Here is a 13,836-nt window from a genome sequence, read left to right as displayed (position 1 = left end):
ATTTGAGAGCAGCTTTGTTTTGAGTTCAAACACACGGCATAATCATTGATGTCAATTAAAACTCAACAGCATTTTATTAGAACTCATTTATTCCGAACATGGTCGATCTAGTCCGCAAGAGTCTCAATTACATTAACATAATTAACTTACAAAAACAGCACCCACACACAAGAGTGTACTCATAAGTATTCAAATTGGCTCTGCCATTGAAGTGACTGAGTATGTTGGACTCACATAAAATGCAGGACTTTAAAGCAATGGCCTTCAGACATGGCAGACTTAAGCCCAGATGCTATACTTTGCCAAAAAGAAGAACTACTGTAATCATAAGCTGGTGACAAGTTTATGCCTTTTAGATACTGCTACAACACGAGGCTAGTTGTAGTTATAAAGTGAACTACTCTCATATGAGCATAGAAAGCTACTAGTACCAGCAAAACCAAAGCAGTACCAGCAACTAACAAGGTTCCTTCATAGAAAATGAGGATTCAGACCCTCAAATTGATAAAGTGTAACCCATTTATACTTTGTTTAATCTGTCAAAGTCCATGTAATCACAAACTGTAGGACCATACTCCATAGCAAAATCGTCAAACATGTGACCCATAGGCCAGAACTGGACCCCAAGCGCCTCTCCTTCCAGCTCCCCCTATCCTTTTCTTCAAAGTAATCCAGTAATCTTGTTTACTACTAGCCCAGAGGAAAGTTGAGGAGCGAGCTCATGCCTGCTGAAGCACAGGCAGTTGAGCCCCTCTTACCCCTCTGGGCTCTTTAATACTCCTCTGCCAATTACTATAAAATGCTAGTATTTCATATACGGTATGTTACTTTCCTAATTTCAATTTTAGGATTAATGCGCAGAAGTATCTGGTTCTAGACCTATATCCCCTAATACGGCTAGAATTGATCCCTTCACAGGGAGGTGGTGAAGCAAGTGAAAGTATACCTTTGTATCCACCAGGGGAACGATATGAATTGGTCAGTGATCTCCCACCTCTGGCAGATCCTCTAACAGATCCACGACTATTGAGATAAGGCTGAGTGGGTCTGGTGAAAACAGTCTGTGCTGGATAAAAGGCAAGGCTACCATTGCTTACAGGAACAGCCCCATCAGGTTGGTAATTAACTGTTTAAGGGAAAAAAAAAAATTAGACAGTGAATTACTACACCTCTAAGTTATTTCAGCACTAAAATCAATGTTGGATGAAAGCTCTAAATCCAGTATGTTTTACAGCATTTATTTCCTGCATTATAAGAAATGTTTCTCCCATTAGTCCCACACAAAGTTTTTGAACCATACCTTTCACCACTGAACAGAACTGATGCACAAGGGATAAAATTGTTACAGACAAGTACTGCTATTCAAGCCCCTTACTTCCCAGAAGTTGAACCCATTCTGGACAGATTCAAGCGAGATCTGTTGAGAGTGTCTTGCTACACATTTCTCCTGTGACAAGCCATGCCAAACTGAGTCCATATATAGACATTTAAGAGTTTATTCATTGTTCTAAGCTAGCACCGTCCTCCTGTTAAGTCATAGGATATCTAAAATAGTAAACTTAGCATACAGAGTCTGGCAGCCACAGTACACCATGAATATTTTTGGCGATAAATTAAAGCTAGTTGGCTGATGCTCAGTCCAGGTCAGAGTGAGGTGATGCTGCTAAGATTACCAGACACAACCAGATACGATGAGCCCAGTCTCCTCTGATCAAGCTTGTGTTCCCAGCATGTGTTACTAATCTTTGCAGCTAGGGAAACCAACCACCCCAACCAACATTGCAATGCCCAGCAATGCCCATCATTGTGCCTGGCCACAAGATTGACTTAAGATCCAGCCCTTGCTACAGTGGTCCATGTCTGTCACCTCAACATTGCATTATTTGAAGGTGCTCTACATAAGGCTACCCTATGGATCAATCTGGAAACTTAAGCTGGTGAAGCAAGCGGTGGCTAACCTGTTAAATAGTGTTTCTCAGTTGCAGTACGACACCAATGTCTCATGATCTGCACTACTTTCCTATTGGCTTCTGGCTTGACGTTTTGGTAGTTAGACCTGTCATGCCCTAAATACCTGGGAATATTGCTATATGAGACTACTTTGTCTCATGTTATCCTGCCAGTTACAACCACCAAGAGCACTTGATTCCCTTAGATTTACGTGGGACTAATGATAGAATGTTCTCAACTCCAGAATGAAGTTTTCTTGGATCTGTACAGGCTACGGTGGACATGGGCTTCTAAAGGGAATCAGATTTATGGGGGAGGGAGTTTTATGCTCTTTAATCTTACTTTTTGTGTTATATAGCAGGAGTGCCTTCAGAGATGACCTTGTTTTTTGTATAAAAACCAAGACATTTGTCAAGATTTCTACTTGTCAAAACAGGAAAGACTGACAGTTTGTGCAATCCATGTTTCAGACGGGTTTAAGAACAAAGCTCTGTCCTTCATTGCATATAGTATCTCAGAGGTCAAAGGCAATTGCAAATACTTATCTGAAGGCAGAGTTTGAATGACTTATTTATAACTGACAAGTCAGCAGTATCAATTTCATATGCAACAAACTCCTGATTTGCCTTTGAACTTTGCTTCTGTTTACATTTGAAGCTTAAAAATCTTCCAGCTCAGATTTGCCTCAGTCTGGATTGGGACTTGCAAGAACATCCTACCATGGCTTAAGAACCTCCCTCTTAATCATTCCTTAAACACAATACAGAAAATCTTGGTATTTTTCTCTATGGAGACACAAAACCTTATATTTACGGGGGGAGATTTTCAGTAACAAGCAGCTTTTACATGGTGTATCAAGTATTTTGTTTATCCATGAAAATGGTGGCAAAGGTAGCAACATTTACGTTAGGAATTCTTAGAAGGCTTTCCTGTTTACCTGCTCTAACATCATTAGGACATACATTCAGTATTTGGTCCTCAGTGCAAGATAGTTCTCCCCTCACTTGCTGCCACTACCTCTCTTCCCAGGACCTTTCCAGCTAATACGTTATGTAGAAAAGTTCCCAAAACAAGCATGCCACAAGAGTCAAAAAAAATTTCCCCCCGAAACAAGAAAATTGAAAATACAAGTTTAATCCTGAAGACAGAGGCCTCTATCTTAGAGATAAAAGCAAATTCTGAGGATAGATGGAAATCATGTAACACTAGTTTGTTATCTTTAATACCAATGTACCATCTGTACAGTACTTATTCCTGCACAAAAGTAGTTCAAGACATTTCAAAGTTAGAAAAATACTGCAACAGACAACTTACAAAAAGGTTACTGTCTAATACTTAGGGAGGAGGTTTCTCTAAACTGGAGATTCCAGACAGACTAGTCCTAACAAACAGTTCACCACTATCACACAAAATTAAGTCTTTGTTCAGTGCTAATAGATACCATTCCTTGGTGACCAAATCTGCTTACTGGGAATTACACACAATCATACCAAGATCAAATTACATGTGCAACCAGTGTATGCACATGCACTGTTTAGAACATCCCTTTTCACCAGGTTAGTAATTTAAAATTCAGGTTTCAAAATAGTACACTTCAGCAAAAAACTCAGTAAACCGGTCACCTTGAATTACAATTCTATTCCAAGTAGTGACTGTCAAAATGATAATTTGCTCTCATTTGATTTGGGCAAATTTACTTTCTTTACAAGTAAATAGTTTCAGACTGCTATCCCTGCAAACTCCAAATAGGACTGAAAGTCAGGCTGGGTACTCTTCACATAGTGAGAACAACCTGGACTGGTTATTAACAGCAATACCTATGTAACTACACTTTCAACTGCACAGACTTAACTGAATAAACGCTGAACTCCATTTTACCTATATTGCACCTGCAGGGGATTACTGGATTAAAAGCAGAAATTCAGGAGCAAATTAACGGATTGAAGTGTCAGTTTGATAGTCACGTCAGTCTAGAGCGTCACTTAAAAGATACAGCCATGTACAAAGAATTTTCCTCACCTGTTGGCAAAGTTTCTTGTGAAAGAGAGTTTTGCTCTGCAACATGAGTGGACTGCAACTGGCACTGAGGAGGAGTTTGTGTACTTGCTGTAGAAAAACTCTGGTTATATCCTGCAGAGTATGAGGGGTCATCTTTTATTTCCTGCTCTTTACGTGGAGGCAGGGGTGCATTCACCTTAAATACCTGGAAAAAGTATGTTTTATTTAATCAAAAGCTGAACTGTTGATTAATACTTCACTATTTACAACAGTAACACCTAAAGACTCAGTTCAGGGCCTAATTGTGCTACACCCTCTACATGTCTCATAGCAGGTTAGCTAGCGTTCATGGCCTGAAGAATATCTAGTCTATTTAGACTAAATGTGGGAGTTAACCCTAGTTTAGATACAGGGACTGGAGGCACAGTGCCTAGCCCTCCACCACCAGGTCACAGTCTGTCAGAGCCTTGACTTCAGCTCATATCTCCAAGCCCTAGTCCAGTGTGCTACCCAAACCTCCTACTCCAACCCCTCACCTTTTTCAAACCAGACAATTAACTTTTAAAGTTTCTCTAATGTTGAGTTATTGCTGGCAATAGCCTGCTTTTACCAAACTCACTGAAACCTAAACCCCGGTCCAGAGATGTAGTACAACCTCAGTGAGCAGTCTTGCTACTGGGATTCCCACCACAGGCTGAGTTAGAGAATTTTCAGTTGGGAAACAGGTTCTTGGCAGCTAACCACATGCACACGGCTTTTCTGCTTTCATTTTTACTACACACATACTAACCAAGCAGAGGCAGTTCTGAGGCTGTCCTTTTCTGAATAGCTGCCACAACACAAGCTGTTTGATGCTTAGTGTCAGTCCTAAAAATGCTTTGGGGAGTGTTTTAAGAATGATGCATGGACAAGTTCAGAATCTTAAATGGAAGATTTGTTTGGCCTTTAGCAATACTAGTAGTGGAACCATTACTAGCATCTTGTAAAGTGGGTGGGCACTACAACGACCTTTGTTCCCTTCAGCGAGAGACAAGAAATTCAAAATTGTACCCAACCAGGCAAGCACTTCAGCTTCTACCTTTAACTGCAAATCACATACTAAGGTAGCCATCTATCCTATGGTACAGTGACAGATATACTAGGAAATGTGGGGAGACAGCATGAATTGTTAAAGGCAAGCAGGCAATCTGTGAGAGAAAGCAAACCACTCTGCCATCTATATGAAGTTTGTCACTATATTGAGATTATGCAATTTGAACTTCTTTGGGGCTGTGACAGACTATTAGAAATAATAAACTATCATTTGCAAATAAGGTATAATAATAATCCAGGGGAAACAGCAAGGCTATTTTTCTATTTTATAGATTACTTCTATTTCCACAAGCTGTTGGGATGGCAGAGATTCCCAGCCACCAGAAGCCAACCACAAGTTCACGAGGATAAGGCAATGTGATATCTAAAGCCATCTCATGGATGAGTCATTATCCTGGGCACCAGAATTTAGGCTGCACAAAGTGTTTAAGGTTCTCATGCTTCTCTCAGTGGCTCTAAAGTCCTGAGACTGGTAATAGTAATGGGCAAGGGGATGCTACCTGAAGGAAGACTGGTTTTATTTCCTTCTTGGGGTTGGAATGCACAGTTCCAAAAAAATGCAGAATCACCCTGGAGTCCTTGGGGAATGGAGGACCTCATTAATTTTAGAATTAAAAAGATCATTTACCCTCAAAGGAAAGATACTCGATTGTAGTTTGGACCTCCCTGGAAATTGAGAGAAAAGAAGCTAGGAGGATCTTCACTGCCTTTCCAGAATCTGAGCCTGTACTAGCTGACCTGACTGGGTTGAGCTATACTGCCTCTTTCAGCAGGGGGATCTAATCCTGAAGGTGGCAGAAAATGTAGCTTGAATGAATATAGCTGTACACGCTAGGCATCCAGGGCTAATAGAAATATAAGTATTAGGATAGGGCACATAAGGGGTAGGAGGAGAGTTCTCTTTTTTTTTTTTTTTTTTTTTTTTTTACACACTGTTAGCCCAACATAGTTTCCTGCTGACTGAGTCCTCTCCTGAATGCCTAGTCAACTCCCAGTCTGCTACCCAAATGGAGAAGGGAGCAGGAAGCATGTGGTAGGAGATTATTCCCTATCATATCTCAATGGGGGATGAAGGGAAGGAATTGTATCTAGCTACATCCTGCCTTTTGATATTTGAGGCGGCTTGCATAGAGTGCTCCAGAAGCAACAATTTTAGGCAAGCTTCTCCAGCACTGACTGTTTAGAGAAGGCATGATACATGGAAAAAGTCACTCAGGGAATACATTCGTCTTCTAGGCAAAATAGACACCTCATCATTAAGCAGTATCAACTTCAGACAGGAGGCAAATTTTGATTCAAGGATTGTCTGACAGAGCCTCTATAGAGTAGGGAGCATCTAGCCTAAAAGTATGACAGTCTCCTGCCAACTCTCAAAAAAACACCACCACCACCAGCATGATGCAGAATGACAAAATGGTAGGAGTTCTATACCACTGCCATAGCTGGCAAGAAGGAATTGAGGAATGGTTGGGCTTGTTCTACCCTTTATGCCCTTGGATGGAGTGTCACAAGGGCATAACTCCAGCTAACACTGCTGGCCATGAGAACATGTTCTCTCAGGAACATGAGGAATCCACGTGATCATTTGAAGAAGCATGCCTTTCAACAGGTGTCTCCAGTTTTCCTTCCCCTCATATGATTTAGTTGCATGTCTTTCCCACCAACACAGACTAGACTCTGTCATCTGAAAACAGGGCCAAATCTTTAATCTTTAGGCATGGTTGGACATAGCTCAGTGAACTATAAAACCAATTTTTGGGTTGGTCAAAAATTTAAGGTTTTAACTTTAGCAGAGAACATGCCAGCCCCATGATTTGAAAGCAATGCCTTATTTTGCTATGTAGCAACCCCCACTCGTATTGTCAGAAGTTAATTGGCTCAGAGACACATCTAGCATGTCTCAGCTGTAAAAAGGTTTACAGACAAGGGGTCCTGACTAACAGGAATTAAGATTTCATTAACAGTAGATTAGAAAATAAGCATATTAGCAATTCAGTCACCTGCAACTGCTGGCCTATTATAAAGTTTGACCGTTAACAAGGTGTAGTGCTTGATTTTGACCTACACAATGGCTGCAGAAGAGCTTCTCAGCTCATGGAAATATCCTACTAATGAAGCACAGAAGGAAAGGCAGGAGCAACCAAAATTTATTATTAGACTGACATTGAGAGGTCCTCAGTTATAGTATGTGCTATCAAGTTCTGCGCTGAAACCTGGACAGTGCATTTAATAGTTTTAATGCTGAAGTAATTAAAGCATTCTTGTCATGAGTGCTTTTCTGTTTATACTTACAGTCTGCATAGTCTGAAAGGGAGCTGCATTTATGGTAACAGAACTGCTGCTTGCTGGAGGAGATTGAAAGGTTTGCCCCTGTGACACTGGTGACATAGAGGTGCTTGAAGTAGGCAGTGGTGACTGTGGCTCTCTTGGCAGGGGAATAGTTGCCTGAGGAAGGAACAAAAATACATGGTGAGGTCACTTGATAGTTATCAGGCAATAACACAAGTAGTTAGTTTAGGCATTAGAACAAACTGTAGAAAGTCTGCAGTTCCTGCAGATTGACATTTGGACATGCAAAGCAACAGAATAGCTTTTGCTTACAATTTCAAATCTTGCTGTGCATCCTCAGCAATCAGCATTTCTATTGCAGTCTATTAAGCGTAAGAATGTCCATGGAGTACTAAACACACCATCATAACTTCCTACAAAAGGAACTACAACATGGACATAAACAGCTTTTTCCACAACTGAAAGATATTTTGAAGTACACCTCTACCTCGATATAATGCTGTCCTTGGGAGCCAAAATATCTTACCACGTTATAGGTGAAACTGTTATATTGAACTTGCTTTGATCCAGAGTGCGCAGCCCCCCCCCCCCCGGAGCACTGCTTTACCATGTTATATCAGGTGGCGTTATATTGAGGTAGAAGGTAGTTCCTTGATCCCAGAGACAAAAGTAGTATGGTGACCTCTTTCTTATCAGAACGGTTCAACGTTTAATTACCAAAGCGATCAGCAATGTAATGCTCAAACAGTTTGCTTGGTCAACGCAGTACCAAGTCAATGCCTATGTGCAAGTACATTAATGCTGTTTAAGCCTCCACACTTGTCCCTTCCAATGCTAAAATGAAGTGTGCTGCAATCAGTGCAAAATGCTTTGGCAGCATATCAGAGCACTGTAGATAAGAAAAACTGATGTAACATTCACCCTAAGCAAGGGTGAACAAAAAGGAAGGCTTCCAGCTTTCTGAGATGCACTATCGAGGTCAAGTATTTCACATACTAAGTAAAAGAGAAAACCTAATTTAGATCTGAAGCATCTAGTCACTCAGATTTACATTGTTAATTTTGACTGAGTTGTTCAAGTTATGGTTAAATCTCTGCTCATAAACTTATGTGGAAAGCAGTTACTCACCTGGGCAATTTCAATCTTTTTGGATATTACTGGCTCAGACGTGCAGGGGCTTGTCTGATAAGGTGGCGGAGATGAAGTATAATTCTCAGTCTTTTGAGAAAGTGGTTCTGATGTCTGAAAGGACAAAAGCCTTAACCAGATGTAACTTAATTACCAGTAGAATGTTGCAGAAATAGGGAAATTTATAATTTGAAAGAAGTTTTATAGTAATGAAAGATAGTGTGTTGATGCATTCACTTTGGATCTACTGTGTTTACTTTGATCTACATCTCTTACAAAACTACATGTGTAGCATGGCCTTCTCAGTTTGCTTGCGCCAGTTACCCAGAAAAATTGATGTTTTTTGAGGGGAAATTAAGACTGTCCTATTCAATCATTTCCTTATAGGTTACTTTTTAATCAAAATATTTGTATCACACTGAACAGAGTTACAGGCTTGAAGACAGTATTTTCAAGTCACTACAAAGGAGATAATTCTTGTAAGTGGTAAAAAAAATTGACATACACCCCACCTCCCAATTTTCTTTTATGCTGTTAGTACTTTACAACCCAAACACATTTGCACAATACTATGTAGGTATTTGCTAGTGCTATTCTAAACTCCCTTAAAACAGAAGTTGGTGTAATGGCTTAGAAATTTTGCTTTTCTGTGTGGGAGACTTGTTTGGTTCTTGGAATCAAGACAATACACATGGAGAGAAAACAGTCTTATTACTCAGCAGCAGTACCTCTAAACAGTTGAATGGAGTCCATGTCTTTAAAGAAGGCCCCACCAAATAGTTTCTGCAAGAACGTAGTTATCACATGGAACACAATGAAGGCCAATGAAACTCCAGTGGGAAGTGTCAATGCTGTCTTGAAATCTTACCTGTGGTGTCATAAGATCATCTGTTTCGGAACCAGAAAGAGCATGATCGGCAGATGCTAAGGAAGTATTTGAGCCATGCAGGGTCATGGAAGAAGCAACAGCCTGGCAGGAAGACAAAGTACTTCAGATAAAGTTAATTGGAGATAACAGCCCTCAAACCTAGTAGTTCTGAAAAGCCTTTGGCACAGGTTTGTTAAAGTTCATCCTTTAGTTTATAAATTCGCGGTTTCATGCCAATGTTTGGAATTTCGCTAACAGTTATGTCTGCATATAGGCCATTACATACTGTTCCTGACATTTAGGTATTGCTCTAAAGAGGACACTTGCCATCCAGTACTTTTGAAAATTCATCCTAATTTTTCTTCAGGTTGCTCTTATATTTGCTTTTTAATGCACTAGCTGAGCCACTTGAACAGTTTTATTTAAAACTCAAGTGCTAGTGGTCTGAAATGAAAATTTCTTCCTTATACCATTATTGGAGGACGATGCTTTATTACTCTTCAGATAATATTGCAATAGGCACACTGACAAATCAAGGTCAACTGCATCTCCTAGTAGGTAATGCAAACAATTCTCTTGATTTTTGCATATTACCTAGATTAGTGCAGATCCTACATGTGCCTATTCAGAACATGGGACATACCTCATCCCATCCATCAAATGCCCCAACTGTGTGGACAAAACCAGACAAATATCTACACTTAAATGAGCTCACTCAGAAAAATGACAAGACAAGTCAAGACACCCTATCGCATGTGAGCCAACACTTTTCAAAGTGATCACTTCATATCTGACCTATCAGTCCTCATCCTCAAAGCAAACCTACACAACATCTTCAGAAGATGAGTCTAGGAACTTGAATTCATAACTGCCAGACACTAAAAGTCAGGGTCTCAGACACTGGTTTTATGGCTCATTACAACAATTAAAACCTACTAACATTCCTTGGTCTTATGACTGCAGAGATGTTAACCACTCACTTCATTTTAAGTGGTTTCTTACCAGCTGTATTAACCCCTTATGCTTAACTATTTGTCCCATCTTGTATTTAGCTGCAAAACTGGTTCTTTTCCAGATTTGAAAAGGAACTCTGGAGCTCAAAAGCTTCTCTCTCTCTACTAGTTGTGCTGGCAATTGAAAGCTAAATCCAAATACATCTTCCATACTGTGAAATGGAGCTTGTTATTTTCACTCATCTATTACACTGAAGTTAAGATGGCATACAATGCTTTTTTGACATATAGCCTGCGGTATATGAGCTGTATATCTGGTGGGAGTTAGCTTTGAAGAGATTATAAAACCTACAACTTGATTTTAAAGTTCTATACTGTTTTAATTTGATAGACTAAATAAAATTTGGTCTGTCTCGTGAGAGCAATATTTTGGCATAATTTCTCAATACAATTCCTGAGTTATTTCTAAAAGCACAATACATAAAATCTTATTAAAAACCACAATTGTCTAATTCTAGAGAGCAGTACCCTTATTTTAAGTTTACCTGCAGCGGCTGTTGAAGAAAGTCATTTTGACTTGGCAGTTTCAGTTCTTTAGAAGCTTTGTAAAAATAAGAGTAAGGGTTTAGTCAAGCAACATATTTGCCTTAAATTTAACTACAGCATCTCAGCATAATTCGAAGACCTGATTTTTTTTTTAAATCAGGAATTTGGGCAGCTACATTGCCCTTACTATACATCACAAAGTAAGCACACCAGAAAGCTAAGTAAATTAAAACCTAAATTAAGTCACTCATTTAGGAAGTGTAGTTTCATCTTGAAGTTAAAGTCAAAGCAATCTCCAACAGAAAGACTTACGTATGGAACAGCTATTTCAGTAAGATTACTTGAATGATTCAAGACAAATTTACTCAAAGTTTCAGAGGTAAAAGAATGAACATTTAGATTCTTTCATTCCCCAAAACCCATTACGATCAACTTCTTTTCCTGTTTTGTAATACACAAGTTCTTCATACGTTTTAAAAAACAGTCCTGTTACCCTTCAAACCTTAGTAGTACCAGCATAACAAGAGACAGTTCAGTATTAACTGCTGCACCAGAGGCAATAGGTATGTGTAAGAATTCCATAGGTTGTTAGAGTTCTATTATAAAACATTCTGCGTCATAGATAGGTAAACAAGTACAATCTGAAGGATTGAATCCTAGGTGAGAAGTTACAGTACTGAGCTATAAGAACTTGACCATGTATAAGTGTCAGGTTGCAAGACAACAATTGTTCCACAACCCTGCAGCTTACAGCAACACTTAAATATGAATTAAGTTATTCTGTTGGCCATTTAATGAAATGTTAGCCATTAGATTTAGACATTGTGAAGGAGATGGTCAGATTCTAGACAGATAATTTTTTCTCCATTATGGCTGTTGGTGATGCACAGTGCAAGTGAAACATTGCTCCATTCAATTTCAAGAACTCGGATTCTATTTAAGAGTTTACCTACCTACAGGGCTACCTGCTGGAGTTACTGAAGGTGGCTGTGATGAACAAATAGCACTTGGTGAAGCTTTATCAACATCCAGGATGGACTCCTTAGAAAGATTACCAAGTTCATGAAATAGGAAAAAAATTAGGATTGTTCAGATCAAAAGAGATTACAGAATTTAAATATTTTATATTCTGCTAAAAACTTTCATTAATTTAGTCAATAGTAGCTAGCTCCACTCCAGTAACAAAGCAAGTTACTACAAATTTGCCACAATATTACCACTGACCCAAGCCCTGTAGGTGTTATTGCAGGATCAACTAGAGACATACTTGCATGAAGTTGTAAGTCCCTTGTATCTGAGTCATCAAATCCTGCAGTTTTTCCCTCCTTAGTATAGGATCCTTTGGAAGAGTAGAAGTAGAGCAAAATTCTGCAGCTGACTGATGTCCAGGTTTAGGCACCTAATATGTAATGAAAGATGATAAACAGATGCAGGAGGAAAACCTGCAGTAAGTAGTCTGACAAGTGTCTTCACAAGAACAGATGTTTAAGAACCAACCACCACAGAATAGGAAGTGCTAAACTGATTATTGGCATCTCCTGAATAAAACTTGATGTACAACTTTACACTTTGTTCACTTCAGAAATCAGTTTACTGATGTCACTGGATTAAGCTCATTGCATTATTCACTATGGCTTTTCCACATATGCAAAACTTTGTTCAAGACAAAATCAGGTAAATTTATTCAGCCAAACAAGTAACACTCAGCATTTAGGAGTGCCTAGCTAAACACTTTCTCTTAGCTGTTTTAAACCGAAACTTGGATAGGAATTGAGTTTTTAAACTAAGCTGCACAATTCTCAAAGATTTTTGAAGTATACCTCCTCCCCCAGCCAATTAGAGTCATGAGTGATAGAATACTGAGTATGTGTCTTTTTTTGGAGGTAGCATTGCCAGATGTTTTAAAGAAACAGCAGCTAATAGTAGGTAGAGCTACAAACAAGATTGCTTGGCATTAACATCTCAAACTGCCAGATTTGAAGCTTCAGACTGTAAAGGGCATTTCCTACAAAACTGTTGCATTAGCACAAGTTCAGAATTGGGCATGAAATACATGTATACCCCAGTCCTCAAGAAAAAGGGTTTTGAATGCAGCTTTTTGTGGATCATTTTAGACTTTAATTGGTCTTCTAGCTTTGTCACATACTCAAACCAATCCACGGAACCCATTCTGGCTTGTTCCAAGATCTGTAGAATGGTTGTTTCCCCCACAATGGGGATCATTCTAAGAAAGGGGTAGGGGAAATTTTCAGTTGAAAATACAGATTGGTTTCATAGCAGAACCGCTGTTACTTTTAGAACTAAACAATGCACTGTAACAATCCAGGATTAGCACTGAGTGACTAGATGTAGATCTTTTGAAAGACAAGTTTAATGGGAAAGATGCCACAGGAAGGAAGTAGGCCTGATTCCAATGACATTAGATGGGACAGATCAAGTATCAGGTCAGACAGAAATGGAAGACTACTGAAGAGTCTACAGGCATGCAAGAGTCACTAGTAACGATCATCGTAAATCTGGCAAAACATCCAAAGCTTTGCAGTCTTATTTGCATGCTACTCAGTACCTTCTGCAAGCATTCCCCAGTTACGTTTCATACTCCATGCCATGTCTAGGTAACAGCATGCTCTTGCAGAGTTCTGCATGTTGATTTACTGCCCAGGTAAACTCAAAAGTGGAAGAGTTAGGAAAAGGAGAGTCATTTAAATGAGAAACAGTGAAAGTGAACAATTCTACATTCCTACATGAAGAGATTCCAAAGGCACACTGCTCTCTCTAGTTTGGGTAGCTAGACAGCTGCACCATCAGGGATGAAGAAAAGCAGCCACATTACTTCAGTTTTATGAACGTACAATGCCAATGAAACATAGGACACTCTTATGTGGAGAAGATCAATTTTTGTCTAAGTTATACAGGAACAATGAACTTTAGTTTCCTACTCTTCAATCATGTAAGTAGAAGCACTACATAAGTCACAGTAATGCTATAGCTACACAATTAGTAGGGAGGTAT

The 13,836-nt window shown here is 39.3% G+C and overlaps 1 protein-coding gene across 3 annotated transcripts in view; it reads right to left on the bottom strand.

Moving 5' to 3' along the window:
* The window catches only part of CAPRIN2 (caprin family member 2), a 59,706-nt gene that overhangs the window by 5,108 nt on the left and 40,762 nt on the right, over nt 1-13,836 (bottom strand). For 2 of the 3 annotated variants that reach the window (XM_032763936.2, XM_075069162.1), the window contains 8 exons: nt 12,092-12,223; nt 11,778-11,865; nt 10,824-10,879; nt 9,326-9,427; nt 8,458-8,571; nt 7,333-7,485; nt 3,970-4,153; nt 947-1,126 (listed from right to left, as the gene is read on the bottom strand). In XM_032763936.2, the coding sequence (XP_032619827.1) occupies nt 947-1,126; nt 3,970-4,153; nt 7,333-7,485; nt 8,458-8,571; nt 9,326-9,427; nt 10,824-10,879; nt 11,778-11,865; nt 12,092-12,223 (1,009 nt within the window). The remainder of the gene's footprint in view (nt 1-946; nt 1,127-3,969; nt 4,154-7,332; nt 7,486-8,457; nt 8,572-9,325; nt 9,428-10,823; nt 10,880-11,777; nt 11,866-12,091; nt 12,224-13,836) is intronic. The other variant, XM_075069154.1, reaches the window with a different exon arrangement.

Source organism: Chelonoidis abingdonii, chromosome 1 (genome assembly GCF_003597395.2).
Source record: "Chelonoidis abingdonii isolate Lonesome George chromosome 1, CheloAbing_2.0, whole genome shotgun sequence".
Lineage (NCBI taxonomy): Eukaryota > Metazoa > Chordata > Testudines > Testudinidae > Chelonoidis > Chelonoidis abingdonii.
This window is presented reverse-complemented; position numbering and strand designations above follow the sequence as displayed.